The sequence below is a fragment of the Calonectris borealis genome, chromosome Z (assembly GCF_964195595.1).
Source record: "Calonectris borealis chromosome Z, bCalBor7.hap1.2, whole genome shotgun sequence".
NCBI lineage: Eukaryota > Metazoa > Chordata > Aves > Procellariiformes > Procellariidae > Calonectris > Calonectris borealis.
In genome coordinates this window covers 1,665,738-1,693,289 of record NC_134352.1, presented here as the reverse complement: position 1 = coordinate 1,693,289, position 27,552 = coordinate 1,665,738, and the positions used below count along the sequence as shown (strand labels likewise).

The 27,552-nt window shown below is 39.4% G+C and overlaps 2 protein-coding genes across 4 annotated transcripts in view; one reads left to right on the top strand and one right to left on the bottom strand.

Moving 5' to 3' along the window:
* KIAA0825 (KIAA0825 ortholog) overlaps positions 1-15,342 on the bottom strand; it is a 261,914-nt gene extending 246,572 nt beyond the window's left edge. The window contains exons 1-2 of the mRNA XM_075136550.1: positions 15,242-15,342; positions 2,708-2,798 (exon numbers count right to left, since the gene is read on the bottom strand). The gene's annotated coding sequence lies outside the window, so the exon portion shown is untranslated. The remainder of the gene's footprint in view (positions 1-2,707; positions 2,799-15,241) is intronic.
* SLF1 (SMC5/6 complex localization factor 1) overlaps positions 15,031-27,552 on the top strand; it is a 40,185-nt gene continuing 27,663 nt past the window's right edge. The window contains exons 1-6 of one of the 3 annotated variants that reach the window (XM_075136548.1): positions 15,031-15,201; positions 15,950-16,063; positions 16,219-16,294; positions 18,641-18,884; positions 21,096-21,258; positions 26,034-26,165. In XM_075136548.1, coding sequence (XP_074992649.1) covers positions 15,950-16,063; positions 16,219-16,294; positions 18,641-18,884; positions 21,096-21,258; positions 26,034-26,165 — 729 coding nt within the window. In that variant the 5' untranslated portion in view covers positions 15,031-15,201. Of the gene's footprint in view, positions 15,202-15,350; positions 15,451-15,948; positions 16,064-16,218; positions 16,295-18,624; positions 18,885-21,095; positions 21,259-26,033; positions 26,166-27,552 lie in introns of those variants that run through there. The other 2 variants (XM_075136547.1, XM_075136549.1) reach the window with 2 other exon arrangements.

The following is a 27,552-nucleotide window of genomic DNA, read 5'->3' as shown; positions in this document are numbered from 1 at the left end:
TATAAATGATTTTTTCAATTAGTTGCTCAGAGGTAGCCTTTATCTTCCCAGAGGATCCTCTCTGTATTTTGATCCAGGTTTGTCTTACTTGATAAATTCCATTATCAGATGTTACACCTTTATTTCTTGGCAGGAAGCACAAGTCACAACTATGATGCTACAAGAGCAAAAAAAAAAGCATAACCAAGTAGCATTTTTAAAGAATATTTATCCACAATACCCCTCCATTGCTGCTGAAGAAGCAAGAAAGGAAAATAAAGGAATAATTGTAGTGAAAGGAACTTCCTTCTTCTCGAGGATCTCTTAAACGATACTCTCACACTTCAGCCTGAAGGTCCTTAACACAGGGCAACTAGGAGTCCTGCAGCTCCTGAGAGAAACATCTCATACTTCATGGTGAAGTTCATTTACGTCTATACTGTTAGTCTGTATATGCCATGGAAATGCCATGTGGCTATGATTCAAGGATACTCATGGAGAACTCTAATACATTCTACCATCTCTTCTGGGAAGATGCTGTGTCAAGAATACTATTTCAAAATATCATAGAGGCAACGGTGTTAAAAGGTGGGAGAGGGAATCATAACAAAATGCATTCACACAGGGGAAAATAAATCTATCTCTGGAACCAGACGAGGCCATAAATTACTGTGTAAAAAGGAAAGACAATCAGCTGATTTGTGATACAGAAAAGGGTTCCTCCTCCCTGAACCTCTTAAACAACTCCTGTAAAGATATTATATTAAATTCCCTAGTACAGAATAGCACTTAGCCTTTGGTTTCATGATTAAGAGGGCAAGTGTTCATAAATATCTTACAAGTGAACACCGTGTAGTGTGTTATTTCTTACATAATTACAAGACTCAAATGAGTTGTGCAACCAGCCAAGAAGTGGAACTACAGTGTAAACAATGTGCACTACTTGCCTATCCCATGAAATAACTCTTCTGCTTCAGAACTGGACTGAAAACGAACGATCTAATTTTTTTTTTTTTTGAAGGAAGACTACATTGCAAATTTCTAAAGAGAGGGGGACATCACAGACTAAAAAAAAGAAGTAAAAACTTTTTTCTAGGGTCACATTAACATTTTAGCGAATTTCTTTCTCCTTATATTAATTTTATAGCATTTTACAACTTTTTAAAAAATTAATAAGCCATATAAGATTCAAGCTGGAAACTTATAATACAATCAAATTTTTAAGGTTCAATCTATATATTTTTTAATTTAAATGCCTAAAATTGAATATAGTAACAACTCTACCAGAATATTCTCCAGAAGCATGAGTTGTGACCAAATCTATTTTTATATAAGAGTTCTACAGTGAACCTTAGAGTTTTATCTCTATCCTATTAATCTGTAAGAGAAATTATGCTTGTTGTGACACAGCCAACAGGAGGTGGTCCCAACCCAAGATTCCCTTCACTGGTACACCACCAGGAAGCAGTGTGGAGAATGTTACAAGCACAAACAAAACATCCAATGAGAAAAGTAGTTAATGGTATGTATTCTGAATAATGAAGAAAGAGTGCAGGGATAGAAAATCGAGGCAACATTTATTGAAACAACATATTTTTCCCAGATAAGCTGGAAATAAGTGACACAATATCCTGCCTCATGCTAATCTTTGGAGCTGAACATTATTCAGAAACTTTTAAGTTTGTTCCAAATAAGAGAATCAAAAGTTTATTGCTTTGCAAGTGTATATCATGGAATGGCATTGAACAAATAATTTGATTTTTAATATCAAGGCAGACTGGAATGATTTTTCCATTTTTTTCTTCTATCACAGTGTGCACCAGGGATAAGTTTATTATAGGAAAAGAACCAAGTGGGCTATATTCCTCACCACCCCCTATACCTGCATTACCTAACATAACTCACATGCTCCCAATCAAATGGCATGGCAAGAATTAAAAATGTTGTAGAGCCTGCTACTCATACTTCAAATAATCCACTTCTTTATCTGTACTACTGGATGATATAGCTCCCTAAACCACTTCTTCTTGGAATGATTACAAGTTTTTATTCAAGTTAGATTTTTGTACTATTATGCACTAATGGCAACACAATAAAAAAGTGGAGTGAAAAAGATTGATTATACTGAGAAAAGAGATTCAGCCGACTTGAGAGATAGGCCACATATTCTGACCCTTTCTTCACAGGGTAAGAGAGGTTATTAGGGTTTTCTGTATATTACAAAACAGACTGTATTCTGCTCCAAATGTAATAAATATTAGGGACTGTTGCACCTAAGCAAATGCTGCAAATTACAATATGCATTTCAAGAACAGTGCTTTAAATCAGCTTCTACAATAACCATGTAAGTTCTTACTACAAAGGGATACCTTATTCAGACTTCTTACAAAATAACACTAATTCAAAGTTAATACCTATCCATTTCATAATAGTTAAAACAGCTAGTCATATTTATAGCTGTTGTAAAGAGATAAGAATTTATAAAATGGTTAATCTGAACAAAGCTTGCTTAGAACTTTTAAAAAACTCTTATATTTCAATGTAGCATCTCCTACATTTTCTTCCATCTATAAAAATTCATATGTATTCTTGATTAGTACCAATAAGCACTTTCCTATAAACATCACAGGTCTCATCTAACCATCCAGTTAGAACTTGTTTAAACATTTATAGTTTATAGCAAGTCAATTTCAGAACATATCGATGTACAATTTACATAAATACATACCTTCAGTCAATATGTTCTCACTGCAACTGAAATCTTGTTTTCAGTTTTAAGGGACTATGTATAACATTCAGTTAATAGTTCATCAGTGGTCCTATGTAAAAAGAAGGTAGTAAAATTACTAATAGGTAGTATTTGAGGAACTAACGCTTTCAGAGATAAAAATCCTAATTGCTTAAGTATTATATAAAATTGCTGATACAGTAAGACAGTATGCTTCTTAATAATAGTCCAAGTTCAAAATGTTAAAAAAAGTTTTAACTTCTTTAGGAGTTTAGCTCTTCAGGAGCTTCCATTTCTGCTGATACTTATCATACAAACCATGGTGCTACATAACACATCATTTCGTTGTTCCAAAGGTATAAAAGCAATAGAGAGAAGATATGTACAGGATGGGAAATTAGAAGGCCACAGAATCTCACAAAATAGCATATGGCAGCTATAAAAAATCATAGAATCATAGAATCATACAGGTTGGAAAAGACCTCTAAGATCATCGAGTCCAATCATCAACTCAACACCACCATGCCCACTAAACCATGTCCCTAAGGGCCTCATCTACACGTCTTTTAAATACCTCCGGGGATGGTGACTCCACCACTTCCCTGGGCAGCCTCTTCCAAGGCCTGACCACTCCTTCAGTAAAGAAATTTCTCCTAATGTCCAATCTAAACCTCCCTTGGTGCAACTTGAGGCCATTTCCTCTTGTCCTATCGCTGTTACTTGGCAGAAGAGACCAACACCCACCTCGCTACAACCTCCTTTCAGGTAGTTGTAGAGCGCGATGAGGTCTCCCCTCAGCCTCCTCTTCTCCAGACTAAACAACCCCAGTTCCCTCAGCCGCTCCCCATCAGACTTGTGCTCCAGGCCCTTCACCAGCTTCGTTGCCCTCCTCTGGACACGCTCCAGCACCTCCATGTCCTTCTTGTGGTGAGGGGCCCAAAACTGAACACAGTATTCGAGGTGCGGCCTCACCAGTGCCCAGTACAGGGGCACCATCACCTCCCTGCTTCTGCTGGCCACACCAGTTCTGATACAGGCCAGGATGCCGTTGGCCTTCTTGGCCACCTGGGCACACTGCCGGCTCATGTTCAGCCGGCTGTCAATCAGCACCCCCAGGTCCTTTTCCTCTGGGCAGCTTTCCAGCCACTCTTCCCCAAGCCTGCAGCGTTGCCTGGGGTTGTTGTGGCCGAAGTGCAGGACCCGGCACTTGGCCTTGTTGAACCTCATACAGTTGGCCTCGGCCCATCGATCCAGCCTGTCCAGGTCCCTCTGCAGAGCTTTCCTACCCTCCAGCAGATCAACACTCCCGCCCAGCTTGGTGTCATCTGCAAACTGACTGAGGGAGCACTCGATCCCCTCGTCCAGATCATTGATAAAGATATTGAACAAGACCGGCCCCAGTACTGAGCCCTGGGGAACACCGCTCGTGACCGGCCGCCAACTGGGTTTAACTCCGTTCACCACAACTCTCTGGGCTCGGCCGTCCAGCCAGTTTTTTACCCAGCGAAGAGTGCACCTGTCTAGGCCGTGAGCCGCCAGCTTCTCTAGGAGAATGCTGTGGGAGACAGTGTCAAAGGCTTTACTGAAGTCCAAGTAGACCACATCCACTGCCTTTCCCTCATCCACTAGGTGGGTCACCTGGTCATAGAAGGAGATCAGGTTGGTCAAGCAGGACCTGCCTTCCACGAACCCGTGCTGGCTGGGTCTGATCCCCTGGTTGTCCCGGACATGGCTCGTGAGCACCCTCAAAACCAACCGCTCCATGATCTTCCCCGGCACCGAGGTCAGGCTGACCGGTCTGTAGTTCCCCGGATCCTCCCTCCGGCCCTTCTTGTAGATGGGAGTCACATTGGCGAGCCTCCAGTCGTCCGGGACCTCCCCAGTTAACCAGGACTGCTGGTAAATGATGGAGAGCGGCTCGGCAAGCTCCTCCGCCAGCTCCCTCAGTACCCTCGGGTGGATCCCATCCGGCCCCATAGACTTGTGAACGTCCAGGTGGCATAGCAGGTCATTAACTTCATCCTCTTGAATTATGGGGGGTTTATCCTGCTCGTTGTCCTTGTCTTCCAGCTCAGGGGGCTGGGTACCCTGAGGATAACCACTCTGACTACTAAAGACTGAGGCAAAGAAGGCGTTGAGTACCTCAGCCTTTTCCTCGTCCTTGGTGGCAACGTTCCCCCCCGCATCCAGTAGAGGATGGAGATTCTCCTTGGCTCTCCTTTTGTCATTAACATACTTATAAAAGCATTTTTTGTTGTCTCTCACGACAGTGGCCAGGTTGAGTTCTAGCCGGGCTTTTGCCTTTCTAATTTCCTCTCTGCATGACCTAACGCGATCCCTGTACTCTTCCTAAGTTGCCTGCCCCTTCTTCCACAAGTGATAAACTCTCCTTTTTTTCCTGAGTCCCAGCCAGAGCTCCCCGTTCAGCCAGGCCGGTCGCCTTCCCCGCCCGTTCTTCTTGCGACACATGGGGACAGTCCGCTCCTGCGCCTTTAAGACTTCCTTCTTGAAGAACGTCCAGCCTTCCTGGACCCCTTTGCCCTTCAGGACTGTCTCCCAAGGGACCCTCTCGACCAGTGTCCTGAGCAGGCCAAAGTCCGCCCGCCGGAAGTCCATGGTAGCGGTTTTGCTGGCCCCCCTCTTTACTTCACCAAGTATCAAGAATTCTACCATTTCATGGTCGCTAAGCCCAAGCCGGCCTCCAACCACCACATCTCCCACCAGCCCTTCTCTGTTCCTGAACAGCAGGTCAAGCGAGGCATCTCCCCTGGTGGGCTCGCTTACCAGCTGCGTCAGGAAGTTATCCTCCACACACTCCAGGAACCTCCTCGACTGTTTCCTCTCTGCCGTGTGGTATTTCCAGCAGACATCCGGAAAGTTGAAGTCCCCCACGAGAACAAGGGCTAGCGACTGGGAGACTTCTGCCAGCCTCTGGTAGAATATTTCATCTGCCTCCTCGTCCTGGCTAGGTGGTCTATAACAGACTCCCAGCAGGATATCTGCCTTGTTGGCCTTCCCCCTCATCCTTACCCACAAGCATTCCACCTCGTCATCACTACCATCGAGCTCTAGACAGTCGAAGCACTCCCTAACATACAGGGCTACTCCACCGCCTCTCCTTCCTCGCCTGTCCCTTCTGAAGAGCTTATAGCCATCCATGCTTGTACAAGGTCCACATTGCTCAGTAGTTTCACTGAGAATAATCTACCTTGTGGTCATCCACTTGTAGAACAAGCAACTTAGAAGGAAGTTTGAGATGAACATTCAATATATAAAGGGGGCTTGTAAGAAAGATGGAGAGAGACTTTTTACCAAGGCCTAGTGACAGGATAAGGGGCAAGGGTTTTAAAATGAGAGATAGTATGTTTAGATTGGACATAAGGAAGACATTCTTTACTATGAGGGTGGCGAGACACTGGAACAGGTTGCCCAGAGTAGTTGTGGATGCCCCATACCTGTAAGTGTTCAAGGTCAGGTTGCTCGGGGCTTTGAGCAACTTGATCTAATGAAAGATGTCCCTGCCCACGGCAAGGGGTTGGATTAGATGGTCTTCCAATCCAAAACATTCTGTGACTCTATAATTCTATGATTGTATTGAAAGAACTAAAGATTGACTGCTGCATCCAGTAGTGGTTGTGGATACTAATGAATCAAATCAGATAGCTAAAAACTAGCTCGGCAAAAATATCCTACCATCCTTCTGTACCAGCCACTTACCCTCTGCAAGCCCGTTTATCCCCATTTACCAGGCAGCTGTATAAGCATGGATGGTGGCACGGGGTAGCTGGCTGCAGTGAGTGGCTGGTGCAGGCCTGCCCACTTGGCCGCAGTGCCAGTTTATGCTAGATTAAATTGACAACACTATGATGAAAATTATAGATTGCCTGCATTAGACTTACAGACCTTGAGAAACCATCACTACAGAGGCACTGAAAGGATTGTGTTCACACACACATGCTAACATACCTGAATAGAAAGTTCCATTATGTTTAACAGCAACAAAACGGGAAAGCCTATGTAAGAAATAACAGGAAGTATCCTGTTCACCTGCTTTTGTTTCACAACATTTTAAGTAATTAAAAATAGTTTTACAAAGCTTTCTACATGTATTAAACTCTTGTTTTATTCAGTACTGTGTATTAAAAAGAAAGTGGTTCTTTATGAGGAAAAGAATTGGGAACTCTTAGCAGTTTTAGCTGAAGTATCCCAGGACTAAAGTTCCTATAACGCAGAAGTTCTGTAGAAGAATCAGCAAAGACAAGAGCAAAGGAAGTTTAAAAGAACTGCATGTAAGTTTGACAACGGGACAGCCCCTGTTCTTTGACCAATACTTTCACATCTGTATTTTAAATAAAGAGCAAAGCCAACAAAGCCTGTACTTTTTCCACTGCTTTTATTACTTTTCTGAAAACAGAGGCTATGCAAAAAAACATATTAAAAATGACAGTGAGGTTGTAGCTCCAGCCCACAAAAGCCAAGAAATTTAAAGTTAGTCTGACATTCAATCCTTAAATCATGCAATTGTGCTTCCTTTTTAAAAAGCAACAATGCAAGTTAATGACAAGTTGTCAGCCCTAACTTTGAATTGCCTGAAGTTTGTCATTTGGTGTTTGTGTCACAACCTTAATGTTATTTAAATGTAGTTTTTAGTATCTATTATTTAAAAAGGTCTACTTTACGACAGCAAAAAGCTTTGATGGAATAAACCTCAAAGTACACTGTAGTGCTGGTATGCCACTTTATTAGAAGTAGTGCATAAAACATATGCTGTTGACAAATCTAATTCATTAAAGGTGAGGTAGATGCACTTTAAAACAACTGCATGGCATCATTATCTACAGTTCCTTTTATAAATTATTCTTCTTTTCCCTCTTGACTGAACTTGTCAGTGTTCCCCTTTCAGGCTGTGAATGTTTTTGCCTTAAAATTCAATACCTTCAACATGTTTGGACAAGTTAAGTAAGCAGCGTATTTGCTAAAACTGAAATTGTAAGCAGAAACATTCACACTGATTACTTCACCTATATTAACTAATGAGGAATAAAATTAAGCAACAATGTATAACAGTTTCAGCTTATCAAACATAAAATTTAAAAATGAAGAGAAGAAGAAATTACAAAGCACAACAGAGTAACATTCTAACATCATTTTGCATTGCCATTCAGATGACTTGGATTTGATATTGAATTGAATTCTGCAAGAGAGAAGATGATCAGGCACATCACAGAGCTGACATATTTAGTTATAAAAGGAAGAATTGCCAACTATATTACTTTTAGGTAAAAACCAATATTGTATTGGAACTAAAGGCTATAGAAGTGTACATAAATAAAGTTAAGCTGGTATTTGAAGAATAGCCCATCAGAGTGGTGAATTCCTTGAGCAGCCTTCCAACAGATAAAACACATGTAACTAGTCAAAAACTGATCAAACTCCTTAGAATATTGTTGCCTACGAAAACACATAAATTTTTCTCCTCAGCCCAGAAAGACTGAAGTCCCTTCTGCCACTGTGGTCTTTAAAACCCAAATCACAGTGCAGGAGCTTCACTGAATTGTTTAAAAAATACAGTGAAAAAGAATGCTTTTGAGGACTAAATATAACACAAGTTATGGTTAAATCCCATCAATCACATACTCAGCAGAATTCTAAACTACACTGTATACAGGGAAACTGGAAAAAAAAAAATCACAGATTCTTAATCAAGGATTCTTTCTGCAACATATTTTTCCTTTTAATTCCTTACAAAGTGACCTAAATCTATCCATTAAAAAAAAATACAGAAATTTTTGCATAGAATGCATAATCATACTTCAAAATGTCAATTTTCTGTACAAATATTTTGTAATGAATTAGCTGGATTAGCAAGGAATTTTGCCTTGTTCAAGAAAAGCCCATATATAGCACATAGTACCATCCTATATATTTCTATACAGACGCACGTACACATACACATTTTTAACTAGACGCAGTGTCACACATTAATTCTATATTGTCCGTTGCAGAGACAAGCTAATTCCAATATAAAACTTATCCTGAAAATTTCAGAGGTAGATATTTTGCTTAGAAAAAACTGGCATATGAGTAACTTAAAGATGGAAACACCTCTGAATTCACCGAGGCCTATTTGATGCCTCCATGGATTGCAGCAAATCAGTTTCTGCAAGCAACTCTAAATGTTTAAACTAAAAACTGACAGATTAATTTACCACATTTCAATCAGCATCTACCATTTACCTCACAAGATTTACATCATGTATGTCCAATACGCTACACATGCAATTCTCCTAATTAGTCTCCCCATTAATCCTTATCCTGCTCTTTTTTTGTTTTGTTCCCTCTCCTGCCATACTGTCTTTACAATCCCATGAGTGGAAGAGTCATATTTGTTTAAGCCTTCTGCCACCAAAACTTGGGAAGAGTTAGCTGCAGATGGACAAGAGTATAGAGGTATCTCCACTCGAGCAGACACATCTCAAAGGCCACCTGTCTCCAGAATCCCTTAGTGAACTGAATTCAAAATCATTCCACTTAAAATGTTCTTATTACTGAGAAGATCCATATCCTATTGACTGCTGGTACTAGCAACTCTTCTTGTAAAGTCCTTTCTTTGATTCTGTGAAAGGGGCTTCTGCTTACCTCTAAACAACAGGGGAGTAGGACGTTGGGTACCTAAATTCTACTATGGTCTGCCTAATAAATCTTTGAGGATGCTGCTGGGAGTGGGGAGGCAGGAAAAAGAGAGAAACAGGGCTGGCATCCTTAGAGAGTTTACACTTATATAGAAGAGCCCATAATGCCTTCCCAAAGGAGGCTTTCGTGCTCCCCAACATTTCCCGAAAAGATGCTCTGTCCTCAGTCAGGGACTTCAGTCCTGCTCTTACTTCAGCCTTTACTGATGATCTTTACGAGCAATGATGGTTGCTAACCACACAGCCCTTCTGTCAATACTGGCACTCCAGATGGGAGAAACCGCTGACAGCAAAAACTTCTACACTAATAAATGTCATTACTTCATTGGGAAACTAGAAGAAAAGAGGGAGAGACCTTATCTATGTCATTGCTTCAAAGGAAGTCTTTTATTCTTCTGTGCACAAGGGACTGCCAAAGCACCCCTTCTGCAAAAGGTCTAGCCACTTTTTCTGCTATCCTTAGGTTATTTTCAGGAAGCTATTTCGAGGACCTCACCAATTCTCATAAAGCTCCTGGGACTACAGATCACAAAAGGACATTGCTGTCTCTTTCTTTGAGGGAACACTTCCCTCATAGCATAGAGTGGTATCTCTGGATGGGAGAATGACTTATATGTCTTATATCTGGGTATGCCAAAGCTATCTAGAATCACACAGTAATCTTCACAATAACAAAACTCCACTTCTCTTAACTCCGAAGTCCACGAGTGTGATGGGAAACAATCAGTCATTATGCAAAACTTCTTGTCCATCCAAATGAATTCTTCACAAGACTCAGTGAGAAAAATAAAAATTATGGATGGTCAGCTTATTTTGCATTGAAACAGACCTCAAAGCTTATCTGAAGAGAAAGATTGCCACTTTCTTACGGCAATAGGTTACTACACGAATATAATCTATTTTTTGCTATTACTCTGACAGTTAATTATGGATTTATTCTTTGGCAAATGCTTTCTGCTTTTTGAGTCTAGTAGACAATGATGTCTGATAAAATAAAAAAACACACCAATGAGCACATTATTTTAGTACTGAATGCTTCTACTACAGTATTCATGAGACACTAAAGAGACACCGATATCCCAAGGTAAGTTGCCTTCGGCGGCGACCTGCAATTCTTAGGGATGGATGATGAAGTTGTAAGAATACAACAGTTATCTGCAAGATCTGCTGATAACAGGGGTTTCACCTTAACTTAAGGGACAACTAAACAGTTACATGGAACCACTACGATACTCTGTTAACCTCATCTTAAGAAACAAATCTATGTCTGATACTTATGTATGTCAAAATTTTATATAATCTTCCAGTTACGTATTGATAAAATACATAGCTAGAACTGTAACATACTGTAGGGTATTTTGATACTAGCTTGCTCTTCTTGTACCTTCATTATCTTTGCTATTACAATTTATGCCACACTTCCTCCTAACTTCTTTTTAGTATTTTTCTTTCTCCTTCCGTCCACAATCATCTACACCTTTTGCCTGCCCTCTGTACTGACCTCAAGTACAGCGAACAGCAAAGAAGGTAAAAAGTGTACATACAACACGTTACCCCACTGGTTACATCACGTCTAACTTGATTTTCTAATGCCTGTGAGCCAGGGTTCATGTTTATCTGCAGTGTGGGGCATCAATCATGCTGTTGGCAGTTGCCTAATAAGAAATAAAACTGTTGGGAGAGAGGGGTTATTACAGAGAAGAAACCATTCTGGAATATTCTGAGTATATACATTGCTATTTAACAACATACGATTATTAAGAAAAAATTGTAGTTTCTGCTACCGATACACACATCCACCATTCGGACTGCTGTTCCTTAGGGAAGAATAATACACAAAAGACAAAGAAAATGCGTTTTAAAACACACTCAAAAAAAAAATCAACAAACACAATCTGAATGAGATTATGTGGATTCTCAAAAAAAAGAAGGTGAAAGGACTTTGATGAAGGAAAATTTGCTGATCACATCAGAATGGACCTCCTATGTAGGAGAAAATATTAGAAGGTCAGTGGGGGAATTAGGTCAATTAAGTATTCCAGGCAGGTATAGTGGATTTAGGTCAGGGCAGGAGAACAGTAATAAGATTAAGAAAGAAGGTCCAAGCAGCCAGGGACTCGCTTACGTCAGGCAAAGACAAGAAACTTGAACTTTATGTGGTAGGAAAGGTAAGTATTAAATGCAAAATGAAACCATTCCACTACTTATATTTTAAAAGAAAAAACAAACAAACAAAACCTTATTCCAAGTCATGAGTGACTGAAAGTGCACTAATGAAGTGCATTTACAGGAGAGTTATTGAACAAGTTGCTGAACACCCTTCTGTGCTCTCTACATTTCTCCCTCAACACTGATTCACTGACATACATTAATGGAACGTGAGTTGGCAGAAGGGCAGATGAATGCAAGGAGATAAGGAGATAGGCTGAGCTTACACTGATCAGAAAAAGAAATGCTCTATGTAAGAAAAATGGTTACACAGAAAAACCACAAATGATACCTCCTGAAAAGACCATAAAGAAGATGTTTTTAAATGTAAGTACAAAGTTATGAAAACTGAGAGTTTACATAATCAGTAAGGCTTGAAGAAAAGCACAATTTTCACAATGCTTGTTCTGCCATTCCTATATTCTTCAGCTCATGAAAGAAACTACAGGTACATTTATAGATGAACGGTTATCATTAAGAAGCTGTGCTAGCTTCTGTGGATTTATATTATGTTTATATTATTTCCAATTCTTGTAATCCCTTATCACTACAGAAAAAAATTTAAATTCCTTCACAAGCCAATTCGACAAGCCAGAGTCAGTGCTTCATACTGAAGACAAACTTAAAAAATTAACTTAAAACAGGGCACAAAGTTAGATTTTTCTCCACATGAAGGCAGTGTGGAGACACTTCATACTATTTTAGCTTTTATGACTGACTTTTCAGTGTAGCTTCTGGGTTTTTTTAACGAAGCTGTGATTACTAAATGTTTGACCAAAATTTGCCTGTGGCATTGTGATTTTTGTTTTGTCAAATGATACTGCTTGAACAAGTATACACACATTATGTTGAGGCAACATTAGAAAAAAGCTCTAACGAATAATTTTTAAAACTCTGAAATTTTTAATCAGTCCACTCATAAACTTCTTTGCATAATGGAAAATATTTTAAGCATACAGTGCAAAATATCTTCCACTAGATAAAAAAACCTGTCAGACCGTATTTCACAATGGAAGAGATGTTTATGCATGAATTGTATCTCAATTACTGCAAGAAACTACATATCGTTTTCAACATAGGAAGTCAAAAGGCTAGTGAGGGACATAAAACACACAAAAAAACCCCAAACTCTAAGTTGCAAAATTCAGGATAAAGTGGTAAAGGCTTGCAGAAAGAGGTTGTGAGATTTAAGGACAAGGTTCAAGTGATCGCATTGATCACGGCTACACCAGTGAGGCCTGAAGAAAAATAACTGCACATATTATATGAAGTAAAATAGCTATCTATAGGAAAAGGTAAAAAGGGAAATTTCAAGGCAAAAGACATGGTGGTAATACAATTATGTGTAGAACATAAAGGAAACAAAAAGTATAAGGTAGAAAGCAAGAACAGTGGAATGAAAACGAAATTTTTCTTTTTTTGTCTCTCTAGGAAATAAAATTAAGAAAGAAGCAGTTACAGAAGTCTGAAAAAGATGTGCACCTGAAACACTGTAAGTAAACTCTTTTTATGAAAGAGTAAAAGAAATACTTATTTCTTTGATCTTCGCTTCTTAAAGAACTGAGGACATGGGAGCTGTACAGCCATTCTTGATAGTCCTTAAAATGTAATTAGAAACTTTATAAGTGAAATACCATTTGTGTGGCACTGAATATCATTTCTGAATTTTTATAAAAGATGTCACATATATTGTAGAAGCGAAAGTGTAAAAGTGGGTATCCATCTGAAACCTAGAGACAAACAGCTTAAATACAGTTTGTAATACTGAGCAACTGAACCATGTATTTGACAAACACATTAAAAGAACAAAGAAACCTAGAGGTACTAAAAAATATGCCAGTTAAAAAGACTGCTCCCTAGACCTATGAGACCTAATATTAACCCTTGTAAATAAGAAAAAACATAATGAATTAAGAGATATCTAGCTACTATAATGAGATCACAGGGACGGACAAGAAGAAAATATTTTGGGCTTATTATGAAAAAATAATAGAGGGAGAGAATAAGTGAAATCCAAACTTATCAGACATCACTAAAATGAAGGTAAAAACATGTTCTCAATTTCTTAAAGCTACACCTCAGTAACAATGTATTTTAAAGTTAAAATAGACGTGAAATGTTTGAGGTATCAGTTATTTTGATTCCACATATTTTATATGCCAGAGACAAGGGAAAAAAAAACCCCTAGAAAATATTTAATTCTCAAAGGTAACAAATGGTCATCATACAAGTGTGCAACTTCTTCACTAGTAGCTAGTTTACAGTATTGTGTGCTGAAATTTATGGTACTGTATGCTGAAGATTTCTCCAGCCTGTTAAGAGCCTGTTAAGAGCCCTCTGGCATAAAACTGTTACTAGTTACTAGCTAAGTAATGCTTACATTTCTCAGTTTACAGGTCTTAAATATGAAACAGCTACCTCAATGAGTACAAAGGGACTTGTCCACTATCACGTAAGAATTTTATGGAACGGGGGAGAGTAGCATTCAGTTCACTAAGGAGGCAATTCAATCACCTTTTTTTTTTGCTTGAATCAGGATGCGTGCCTTCTACTCTCCAACTGTATAAAAAAGGAATAAAAAAGAAAGTGTTCTACAAAGCTAATTTTACTCATTATGAAGCACTAACAGACTTCTTGTGCGCTATCCATTCGATGCATTACATGATACAGGAATCAAGTCAAAAGTCACCTCTCAAATACACAAAGGACCAAAATAAAGGTTCACAATCATAATCTTGGCATTTCTACATTTCTAAATTCTAAATGGAGTGCTTGAGGTACAATTTGAGTATTATTTTGACTCTTCATGTTGCTTTGTAATTTAAAAAAATCAAACACTGACTTCCATAAAGAGGAGTCAGTACCAACTTGATCAGCAGGGCAGGAATCCCTTCACCGAAATATGTGGCTTGACTATCTGGCTGTAGCAATACCTGGTCATCTTCCCTGAGGATCAGCCATCATGTGGCACAAGACACTTCGAAAGTTTCTCTGAGATACAGACAAAAGGGTACTGGGGATCAGAAATCCCTGCTCCCTGTCCTGACTCTCACAGACAGCCTGTTCCAGAGGGGGGACACCTCAACCTGCATCTACATCCACCTGCTTCCTCTGTCAGCGTCCTCTGCTCAGCGAGGCCTCTTCCGTCTTCCAGCCCACACCCCTACCAGACTCTTTTAGCTCTGCCGACCGACAGAAACGGCGATTTCCAGAGACGCCGAGGCGGCGCCGAGGCGTTTCCCAGCTCACCCTCCGCCACACGCCCCCAGCCTTCCCCCCGCCTCACCCCAAGACTCTCGGCCTGAGGGAAGACCTCCCCTTCCCGCTCCGCGCCGAGGCGCGAAGCCGGGCCCGCGGCGCCGCTCCGGCGGGGCCGCCCCAGAGAGGCGTCGGCGCCGCCCTCCCGCCGCGGGGGCGGGCGCCCACCAGCCACTCGGCCGCCAGGCGCCGCCGCCGCCCGGGGAGCCGCGGAACTGCGCAACACCCGGCCGTGCCGCGGCGGAGGGCAGGCGGCCGCAGGAAGCAGCGGGGCTCCGTGGCGGGTCGCAGCGGCCCCCAGCCCTGTCCCGCTCGGCGCCGAAGCCCGGCTGCACGGTAAGGGGAGAGGAAGGGCAGCCCCGCCGGGGCCACTTACCCGGCCGGGCTCCCCCCGCGGCTCCGCGCCGACAGCCCCGGCGACCGCGGAGCGTCAGTGACAACGGCCCGGAACGGCCGCGCCGCCACATCCGGGGGCGGGGCGGGGGGAAGGCGGGAACGCGCCGGGAACCGGGCGCGGGGCGCAGCGCTCGGCCCGGCCCGGCTCGAGGGGAGAGGAGACGCGCGCCCGCCGCCCGCATGGCGTGTGTACGTGAGCGCAGGCCGTGCGCCCCCCGCCGCAGAGGGGGAGGCGGTTCGCTCCCCGCAGCTCCCGCCCGGGCCCGCCGGCGGCCCCGCCGCACCTCTCTGGCGCTTTCCTGCGGGGCCTCCCCTGAGGGGCGGCGGCTGTCCCTCGCGGTGGCCCGCAGGAGGCCCCCCGCACCCGCCGGGGCGCGCTTGGCAGCGGGGCAGAGGCTTGGACGGCGCGGCCTGCCGCTGCCGGGTGTGTGAGGTGGGCGGAGCGGCGGTGCCGAGCGGGGGGGCTCGGCCCCTTGCAGGCCGCAGTTTGGGGGTCTCTCCCCGTTCCCGCCTTCCAGGTGTCGGGACTGTGGCGGGCAGTGATGGCTTCAAATTTGATTCCTCGCCGTGTGTTTTCCCTTTTTCTCGGGAACTAAGTGGGAAATACTAGTAAAATCATGCAACCATCGTTTTGTGATCTGTATTTTGTGTGTTAATGTTTCCTTTTTGTTTGTTTTTCTTTTAACAGATGGCAAGTGGCGGCCAGAAACGGATAATCCAATTAACTGGATTTAAAAAACAAGAGAAAAAGGCACTACTCAAATGGCTGTTCAAACTGGACTGTGTTTTTTTGGATAATAAGGTATTGTTCACTGAAGTACCTGATGGTTAGAGCAGAAAGAAAAAATGTGAACCTTAAAAAAAAGAACTGTGCGGCAGTTTAGAGTTGTGTATAAATAGCCAAGAAAGTTAGACTGTTTCCAGTGTTACAAGTGTGTTTTGTTTTTGTTTTATTAGAAATACAGAAATTGTACACATCTTATAGCAAAAAAGCTGTGCAAGAGTGAAAAGTTCTTAGCTGCCTGTGCTGCAGGTGAGTACAAGATCTGCTGTAAAATTTCATACGATCATAACGTGGGACTGGAAAGGACCCTTAAAAGGTTTCTAGTTACCTGTTTTCACTTTGTGAGTGAACTGTCTTACGAACCCACATTCTTCTTGTTCCATTAACCTTGATTTTTAACACAGTATTATGTTCAGGTTCTGATGTACTTCTTTTTGTTTTGGATTTTTTCCTAAATAATATTCCTTTATCATATTCTACCATCTTCCTTTACTTGATCTGCATCTGTTCCCAAACAGAAAGCTTTGTTATATATTAGTTAGATCATGAAGTCATATCCAAAAGATACAGGCGCTTAAAAATGAATCGTTTGAAAAGGGGGCAGAGAGAGTATGGACACCTGTAGTCAGCATGGATTTTTGACACCAAATCCACACACGACATTCGCTGGTAAAGGTCACTGTCTAAGTTCCTGTCTATCCAGCAAGAGAGAATACCAGGCTTTTGCCATTCTGACGCAAGCCTCTAGTCTTTCCCCTTGCTTTGCTTTTACCTAAGGCTTGATGCTGAAATCCCATCCATAAGCAACTAAGATGCTTTTAGAATGAGAATTCTGTATTTTAAGATTTCTTTATGGAGAGATTACCTGGAAGGATTTTACAATGAGTTTAGAAAATCTTGTGGAGTTATGAGACTTCACAATACCAATCTGTTAGCTGGTTAAACGTGATCTTTATTTTCCCTTATTATACCAAAGTGTTAAAGCAATTTTTAGGATGGATAATCTTAAATTTAAGAGATAACAGACAGAAATAACTAAACGTAGATTAGGGTTTAAAGATACAAGTTTCTTCATTCCATATTTGTATTTACATACCATATTAGCAGGCATTTTCAGTCATCTATCGCTGCTAGAATTTAGGAGGGTGTGTGTGTATATATATGGATATACATATACTTGTACTAACTTGAAATTCTAATTGCACTGTAATCAAAAAGGAAATAGATCAAAATTTTCCACAAGGGAAATGCAGATAGATTTGTGGCATAGCATTTCATTTTAACTGTTATAAACCTTTGAGTTAATGTTTTCTTACTTCCCGGGATTTAAAACATCTAGAGGTGTTTTCTTGAACTGAGTGGGAACGATAGATGTAGTGTCCACATGGCAATGCAAAACTGTCAGGTTTCTATACTTGCAAATCTTCCCCAGTACCATCTAGTACTTTCTAATCTTGGAAGAGGTGCTATTTTTGCATAATCGTTGCTCTTGCCCTTGATGGCAAAGAGAGTGTGTTCATTCCTACTGCAGTTTTTGCCAAGTCAGTGTAAAAGATCATGCTTAAACCCATTTAGAACTCCCTAGAGGTGAACAGAAATGCTAACAAGGATGCCAGTCTTCATGGACTTCGTAGCTGACAGAAGTTTTGAGATGGAAACTTTGAAATGAAAGTGATTTTAACATACAGGTTGTGCACAGCATACATTTTCCAGTTGTAAGTCTACTGGTACCTATGCTAGGTTATGTAGAAGTACCATCTGTGCTCCTGCACTGAGACATTTTGCCAGTCAACCCTGCTGTTCTGTGAAACCAATTAGATTCACACAATTCAAGTCAATTTCTCTTGCGGTATCTTCTGTAGGTAGTGTTTCAATACGGGAGCAGGGTACTAACCACGGCTCTTGACCTGAACCTCTAAGAAGAGAGAGACAGAGAAAAAGGGGAAGATCATTACATATGGTATCAAAAGCATACATGCGGAATATGAAAGAGGAGAGGTGGAGGAGGTGGAGCCAAGGGATGAGAGAAAAGGATGTGAAAAGAAGAAAGGGGAAAGACAAAAGTCTAAAACCATATCCCCCTAATATTGGTATTCACTACACTCGCAGTGCAAGTAATATTAAGAAGATATAAAAGAAACAGCTTACATGCTAAAATCTTCATTCCTCTTTTTAATCATTGGTGGTAAAATATTTCTTCAGTTCACTACATTTTAGTATATTTGTGAAAGTGTCAAATGATCTTAAAAATAAAGGATAAAGGAAGGTTCCGTGGAAGTCATAAGAACAAAATCTGGGAAGCTGAAAAATTCCATTTGCAGATTTTTGAGGAGATAGACAAGTATTTTATCTAGGAAGGGTAAAAAGGTACTTCATCGTTAAAACGATCATTTTCAGTGGCATTGTGAGATTTCTGATTTTAAAATGTGAAGAGGAGAACTCTTGTAATAGGAAGAAGTTTTTAAAATGGTACTTACAATTCCAGCTTTTATTTGCAGAAGGAAGGTTGAAGTTAATTTTATATTACATCTTCAGCTGATTGCCATTTGTCTGCACAAAAAATCTTTTGTGGTTGACAGTTCATTTGCTTTTTAGGAAAGTGGATACTAACTAAGGAGTACATAATTAATAGTGCCGAAAGTGGCAGATGGCTTGGTGAAACAACGTACGAATGGGGATATGAAATTGAAAAAGACACCCATTATTCACCTCAAATGCAATCTGCGCCTAAAAGATGGCGCGAAGAACTGACACACTCTAGTGCTCCAGGGGCCTTCCACAGATGGAAAGTTGTCCTCCCTGTTAAGAAAGGTGATAAACGAATGGCGTCTATTAGAAGGTAGGAGGATATGTCTTAAACTTTAAATAATGAACAATGGAACACTTATTGTATGGTTGAACACATTTTTGTTCTTCCATCCCAGCTAATTTGGTCTGCCACAACCTCCAGCTCTTCAAACTCTGAATTGTTTTCGTTAATATACTTCCATACTTTTTAATAATAAAATGACTTTAAATCTTTAACATCACTCTTTTTCTTGCTTTCTTTTAGTATAGTGTCAAAAATAATACAGATTCGCATATGTTTGCCTCTTAAGTAAACTGCTTACAGAAACTTTGTTCATGAGGGAAGATACATAGGCTTACATTTTTTATGAGTAATCGTTTGTTTTGTGTGGATGTTATATACAAATGGTAGCTGGAACAGGACACATTATTTCACTTGGGGGTGTGACCTGAGCCAGCTGTGAACTGTGTCTTGCAGAGCTGGGCCACACTGTGACTGACCTGATCAGTTTTTGCGTCACTTCTATGCAACAGCTTCTTGTAGTTCTGAAGACCTAATTTGTACTGTAACAGATGTTTCTGATAGGATGTAAATACAGATAGTTCAGCAGGGAAAGGACAGAAGTATAAAGGAAAAAGCAGAGAAAAGGAAAACAACTGAAGTGCAAGAATTCTGAGACTACATTTTTCCACCCCCCCCCCCATACTCTTCCTACACATTGGATTCCGTGGCTTAAGTACTACGTTGAATCGCAAACAGAGCATATTAATTAATGTTTGCATCTGGTACAGTAAAAGCAAACATGCCCTGACACTGTTTTTAGAGCTTTAGGTTCATTGCAGGGGCAGATACTGTCCTACTTGCCTTCTCTGTTGAAATCCCAGTTAGTTAGGAGTACTTCTCAGGTCTGGGCGTGCCACAGATGCACGGGCAAGAAGACAAGTGCAGTTTGTCTGGTTGATGATGGTACAGGGCTGCGTGCTGCATTGCAGAATGCCTGTCCGCAGTTCCTAAAGACAAAGGGAGGTGTAGCTAAAGTTACCATTTTCTGATTTTGCCAGCTGAAGACATTCTAAGCATGCTATTTTCTTGGCTGGGTGGAATAGTTTACTATGTGCTGTCTTGCAGAAAGATGCACTCATCCTGCTACACTTGGGAAAAATGCTGTTTCTTTTTCTGTAAAAACTGTTTGTGCAGATCTTCATGATAATGCTTTCGAAACGCTGTCTTGCACAACTCTGTTCGCAGTAGAAATAACCTTTAACAGGAACTACATCAGCAAGACATGTGAAGAGGCAGTTTAAGGAATATCCTTTTCCAGACTGTTTCCCGTACACCAACATGGGGATCCTTTTAGTTAGTCAGAAAATACTGAACGGTAGATATTTTTTGTCTCCAGCAAGTACTGTCTTCAGTCATAAAGGCCACAGTAGCTTTGGGGAAAGATTCATTTATCTCTAATATTTACAACACTGTGCCTTTTTTTCCCCCTTCTATGCTTTTCCTGCCTTTAGTGCCTAACTGTTGGATGGGTAAGTGTGTGAGACTAGCATCATTTTCTTTTTGCTTACCTGGATTATGAAAAATAAAACACTTATCCAGCATGTCAAGAGACCTTATTTCTTCCACCATTTTTTGTCTCTTATCTTTTCTAAAAGATAGGAATAGCTGCAGTAGTACAGCTCTGGAAATTGCCCCTGGGGAAACTCTTACATGTAATGGTGTCCCAAAGACAAACAAATCTGTTTTCTGTGTATGATATTGGACAGCACCAAATGCTCTAAATTACTCCAAAATGAAGTGTATTACTCAAAAAGTGTATTTGCATTATAAAAATACCATGTTACAGTTCAGAAAAGCAGTGTTCCATTTTTGGTAAACCACTTAATTTATTGTAAAACTTAATTGAAAGACCATCATCATTGTGGGGGACATAGTGCAATAAATTATAGCTGCTGTCACAAAATTTGATCTTTGAAAAGTGCACAGGTAAAGCTTTCTATCAGATATGTAGGAGGTGTACATTGATTTTAATTAATAGTGTTAAATTTTGAAGAGAAGGATGTCTTGTTAAGTGGGTTCTTTCCTTTACTGAAGGCTATTAAGCACCCTTTTATCCCCCTAATGAAGGTTGGGCGGTGTCATGCATCTAGAATCCTTATTCTCTTGCACCTGCATGCTCGTGGTTTGGTAATGATAATGTAGCTTTAAGCAGTATTAATATAATGCAGTAAATACATCTTTCCAAATATGTTTATTTAGAGTTCTTCAAGCTGGCAAGGCAACCATATGTTCATCTCAAAATGCAGAGCACAATATAACTCATATATTCATCAACAATAAAATTTTTCCTACACAAAACAAAAAATGTCTCTCTGAAGCTCAATACTACCCTTTGCAATATCTAGGAGATTACCTTTTGGAGGTAAGTGAATTAAAAAACATACCTAAAATTAGTTTCTCATTGTCATTGTTAGCAATTTATGTCAGATTTACTGATTACAGTAAATAATGCAGCATTAATAATAGAGGGGAATATGATCGGCCTGAACGTTTTGTAATTTGATTAAAGATAGTAGAACTTTCCGATTCTGGACTGTTTATCCAAGAGAAGAGAAGGCTCATGAATGTATATAAATACCTGAAGGGAGGGTGCAAAGAAAAGAGCCAGGCTGTTCTCAGTGGAACCCTGTGACAGGATAAGAGGCGATGGGCACAAACTGAAGCACAGGAGATTCTGTCTGAAAGTCAGGAAACGCTTTTTTTTTTTACTGTGAGGGTGTTGGAGCACTGGAACAGGTTGCCCAAAGAGGCTGTGGACTCTCCATCTATTCGAAGGCCGTCTGGGCATGGTTCTGGGGAACTGGCTCTAGGTGGCCTTCCTTGGGCTACGGGTTTGGACCAGATGTCTTCCAGAGATCCATTCCAACTTCAACCATTCGTGATTCTGTAAAAGAAAAATTGTCTTTCCAAAAGCAGTGTTTTGTTTCAGACCAGAAGAAATAACACCAAGGAAGCATACATTATTTCTTCTTCCTCTTCATGTTCTTCCTTGGCTCCTGCTTTGTGCTACTATTACTGGAAAAATTAATGAGACTTCAGGAGGAAGTTCCAGTGTAGGCGACCATCAACTAAACAGTTATTCACAAAATACTAGGGAAAAAAGTACTATTTTTCATTTATATTCTCTTTATTTGGTAAGGATTTCAAATGTGTGTATGTATCTATCCATTTGTCTACCTATGTATGTGAATATGTATATTTTTTCTGGGTTTGGTGCACACCATTAAGCTGTATTGTAATGGTATCTTCATGCTTGAAGATCAATGTAATCAATTCTTTTGTCATTGTCAACTGACCTCAATTATTCTACCTTCTTTTCATAACGTTATAGATAGACTATGGTAAAATAGTCTGTAGATTATTTTGTTAAAATTCAGATTCTTAACTTTAAATCAGTTTGCTAGCCATCCTTCATGGCTGGGAAGAACTGGTGGTTGCAATGTGAATTAAAATTTTAAGGGGACTGTATATTAAGCAGAGGAAATTCACTCAGACTATTTGTGTGCTGGGAATCTAATGTAAACAATTATATTCCCTTTTGGTATCTTATCTATCTTTGGTATTTTAGAAAGGGACCTATATTCCCTTTCTAATCGATGCACTGAGCTTGATGCTGCAAGAATTACAATTTCCTAAAATAGTTGTATGAACTGCTGAGTGTACCTTTAACTTTCCATTACTGTAGAAAGATCATTCCGTATTTGTAGACAAATAAAATGAATTTAAAATAAAGGATTCTATAAGGAATCAGCAACCCTATAAGAATAGATTAACATGCCAAGAAGACTTGTTAAGGATGTCTCATATACCAAGAGTTTATATACTGTAATTCTTCTCCTTTTGGAGAACTCTCATCCGTGGAGTCAGAAGGGACGTAATTGTCTACGTTTCAGATAATGTTAATGAGTCCTTACAAATCAAATCACATGATGCTCACATGTGCAAAGACTAGATTCAACTTTGTCTCTTTCCATGTTAGAAAACCTCTCACCATGCATGACAAAACTACTTCTTTCTCTTTTACTAGTCAAAAGTAGTTAAATTCTTGATAATGCAAGCTCTGTATTTCTTGCTTGGTAGAAAAGGATTCTCCGAAGTCCCTATAACAGCTTTCTTCTGTTAACTAAACGAGAACGTGAGACAGTACATCATCAGATCCACTAAGACATGAGGACCTGGATGGACCTTATTTGAAGAGAGAAACCACACTAAAAGTCATCATTCCAAGAGACAGAGGTTTTTTGTTGGAATGGCTAAGCCAGATGAGGCATCTAGTGCAGTATCAAATGGTTGAGAATATTAGGTTTACCATTCAGCTCCAAAATTGGATCAGGAGTTAAATTTACAGTGATGCAAAAGATAAGTCAGAGCAAGAAAAGCAGCTTGTTTCATCTTTCCACCTGAACTCTGAGGGGACATGTCACCATTGAGTGAATTTTCTTGTATGTGTGGAATTCACTAGAACTAGAATTTTCTTTTACTAGAGAGAGATGCGTCATGATTCATAGTTGTTTGCTTACTAGATGCACTATTCACCATTGACTCAGATGCACCATTCAGAACTTCTTAGCATTTTGACCTGAAACTACTCAAAGGCCTCAGAAGATTCCTTTAGTCTGGTAGTTAGTTCCTCAGATGACAGGATGATTTTAGTCAACTGCAAATTGAAAACACTAGCTTTGCAAGCAAGTAGGGGCTAAAGCTGTGTTTGTTACACAGTAGGAATAACCTCCTTCATTTGAAAATCCTTTGGATTCTTCAGGTCAAAGCATATACTGTGCTCTTCCTGTTTTAATGAGCAGTAAAGCTGTTACAAAAGGGTGAGAAGAGCGTGAAAGGTCTTAATGTTTAGACCCTGAATAAAACACACATCCACATGGGATCTCAGTCTAGTGCTTACTCTCTTAATGAAACTTGTTCAGGGAAACTGTTCTCTATTACACCTTTCAGCTAAGATAGACATTTACATTTAATAGAGGAACGAGTCTCAAGTTTTTATGGCTACCTCACCTTTTATTGATCTCTATGAGAATAAAGTGTTTCTTGCTATGCACCCTGAATTCCTCCCAGGTGTGATAGCAGGTTTCCATCTTAACCAGTCCATTAACTTGCACATATCTTTTTTTCTTAGATTTCATTAAAGTAACTCACCTCAGAGGCCAAGAGAGCATTAGCTTTCTATTTAAATGCATCTAAAGAACTCAGAAAACTGCCAAGACTCCTAGTCTCTTAAAAGGAAAAGAGTAAAACATAGGCAATCAAATCACAACACTTGTCCAAATGTATTAGGGTTTATCAAAGAATGTTATGGACGTGCTCTTTTCTCTCTCTCCCAGAAGTACTTGGCACATAATTCATTAGAATGTTCCAACTTTGTAAATTTGTAGTCCTGCTATAATAAATAGCCCCCTTCCTCCCCTAAACACCCACATGTATGTCCAGATGCTGAATTCAGTAAAAAAGTATTACAGTCGTTATTTCAGTGGAACTGCACTGATGTTGAGCTTATTCTTGCTGTGATTTTTTTTGAACCAAGTCTTTGCTTCATCTTTATATTTCGTATCTGTTCTTATGATCTCAACCTCATAACTCTAGTGTTAAAATACTTTGTGGGATTGTCATTAATGATTTGATTCTACAAGGTGTCAAATTTATTGGTTCAAGATATTAAAACACATGCATAATTTTAGGGACCTAGTCTCATAGTTAAATTTAAGCAGAGACTGTAAATGCTTTCTTGGATTCATGCTGGAATTCATAAAATTTTGCCAAGATGGTGCTATAAATTATTTAAATATAAGTATTTTTGTAAGCATCTTGAAAATAATGTGCAGAAAGTGCCACAAGAAGTAAAGACTAGTTAATGTGTCAGAGTTCGGTTATCCCTGGCTCATCAAAAGCTATTTAGAGCTCTTTTCAAGTTACCAGAAATACTTAACTCTTCTGTAATGTGCAACAAACTCAGTATTTGTTTAGAAATACAGTTATGCACATGCCAAATACTTTTGGTTTGAATTATACATTTAAGGGAAAGTCTGAAAACAGGATGGAACGTGCAGTTTTTGAAATGTTACCTTGAAAATTTAGAAGTATAAACTGTTCATGGCTTGCACCTTATCATTGCATGCACTAGTGTGGTTTTTTGCCTGCTGTTATTTCCCATACTTGATTCACCCATCAGATTTAGGTGTGTGAATTAGAAGGCAAGCTACCCCAAGCCTTCCACACCTGCTCACAATAAAAAATGTTGGTCAATACTGCGACCAAGGGGAACACTTCACCTGCATCTACGTTCTTAACTCATCACACAGCAGGAGGAGGCTGGTTTTGTAGTTACATGTGTATTTGCCTAAAGAAAGATGGTGTTTTATTGTTACTCTGTGTATCTTTGATGAAAAGTGTACATGGAAGCTCTTACTGAAATGTATTGTTCTCATATCCTGAAATAACTTAAATTTTTTTTGTAGTTATTTTTTACTAACAAAAATTATCTTGTGGCTTTGCTGAGAGTCTTTGCAGAATGAGTTGGAAACCAGTTTGAGAAATACTTCCTCATTCCCTGTGCTGAAGAAATAGCTGGAAACGATAGGTGGACTTAGAAATAGATTACTAAAAAAAAAAAAGAGCTTTTAAATTTTAAATTACTAGTTTAGTTCAGGCTTGTAGGCAAGAACTGAAAAGATTTAATTGTAGTGGCCTTTATAAAATGAATGCATGGTCATAGTGAAATTGATGAAAAAATGTTTTAAAAATCCTTACTACATTTTTGACTAATTGAAAAGATGTGGGCTTTGGTTCTCGTTTTTCAAAAGTCCAAAGAGAGAATCCATTATCGAAACACAGTTCTTGTTTCAGCCACAGGGATTGAGTCAGAGTTACAAGTCAGGTAGTAAAATAATTATGGGGAAGCTTACATTGATAATTCCTATGCTATAGCTTCTTACGACGTCAGTGGTTTGTTTCCAAACCACCAGCTGTTTATCTGGCATATAATGTAGACCCTTGAACAACTACATAAGCATGCATGTGCACACAAGGGTTTACGATAGAATATACAGAAAGACTTAGCACATAAAAGCTGTTTTAGAGCATTGGCCTTGAAACTAAAAAAAAGAGGTATTTTTTTGCTCTGCACAGAATGAAATACAAAATACTGAAGATATCCAAATGAACCATTTCCTGGCTGCACAAGAAACTGACCAAATCATGTCTAAAATGCAGCTTGCTGAAGTGAAAAATGCTGTTATAAAACATATGTATTTTGCTGTGGTAAGTAACAGTTAATGCTTTCTTAGCAGAAAATGTAAAATGTATATTACTATATTTATCTTTCATTATAGTACTGAGCTAATAAAGTAGATATTTTAACATCTTTTGAAATAGTAATAATGCCTTTTAACCTGCAATGTTTAATAATCCCATATTTACTACATCTACCATTAGCTAAAATATAATTTAGTAGTGGTAATTGGTAGGCATGGGTGCGTGAAAGACATCACGAACTACTTGAAATCTTGGTATAATATATGAGATAAGTAATACCTAATATTGTTCAACAAAATGTCATTGGATTACTGTCTTTCTATGACCTTCCTGTTACCTAGCTGAATTACACTAACGCATTTTTAAAACTAACCATATCATAGAGCAAGTATTTTGTTGATTCATGTCAAATGTTTTTTATTACAAGTAAAAAATAGAGCTAAATGCACTCCTTTGTTTTAATGTTGTCACGTAGCTAATCCTGAGAAATGTGCTACATTAGTAATTAAAAATATTAATTGATATCTGGAAAAAACAATTAATTACTTTGAGTTAGGATATATTATCTCTAAGTTACAGTGATGCAGATGATGGTGTGTAAGTTTTTTTGTAGGAGCTTGCTTACATGAAGCACTGTATGATTTTGTAACTGCAAAATCAGGTCCTCTATGTATATTAATACAAGTTCTTAGCAGCAAAAGAATTAGAATTTTTAAGTCCTCAATGTACACAATATTTAACAAATAGAAGACTCAGGCTGCTTAAATCTGTACATCTTCAAATACTACATTTTTTATCAGTGACGTTTTATCAAGACTATACCCTCCAGACCTTTAAAAAAATAAATGTCTTTGACTTTTCATGTATACTACACACAAGTGCACTTCTTATCTGATTATCTTTCCCTCAAACTATTATGTAGTTATGTGCAGATGCAGTAATCATAATCCTAAAGACAATCTCTCCTAAAAGACTTTTTTGGAAATATGTGTGAGTAAGATTGTAATGCTAGACCATAACTAAATATAGCAGTAACAGTAATTGCATTTTTGCACCTACTGCTGTATCTTCACGTTATAGGTAACTTGCAAGAGGAATGCGAAGTTTGCATTTTGCCGTAGAAAAACTGAAAACACTTAGTATTTTTTAATGTGGTTAAGTGGACCAAAACTAGTAAAACTGTCTTTACATAGCAACCACATAAACAAGAAGCGGAGGATAACAGAAGAAATTGCCCATATTATTTTCCTTTTAGGTCACTAACCCTCTATTTCATAATTTTGCCATCCAACTATTAAAAAGGTAAATATAAATAAATGTTTTGCTTGAACTGTGTTTAAAAAAAGTTGCCATTTTAGGGGGGTTTATACAGTATTTATTAAATATGTTTATT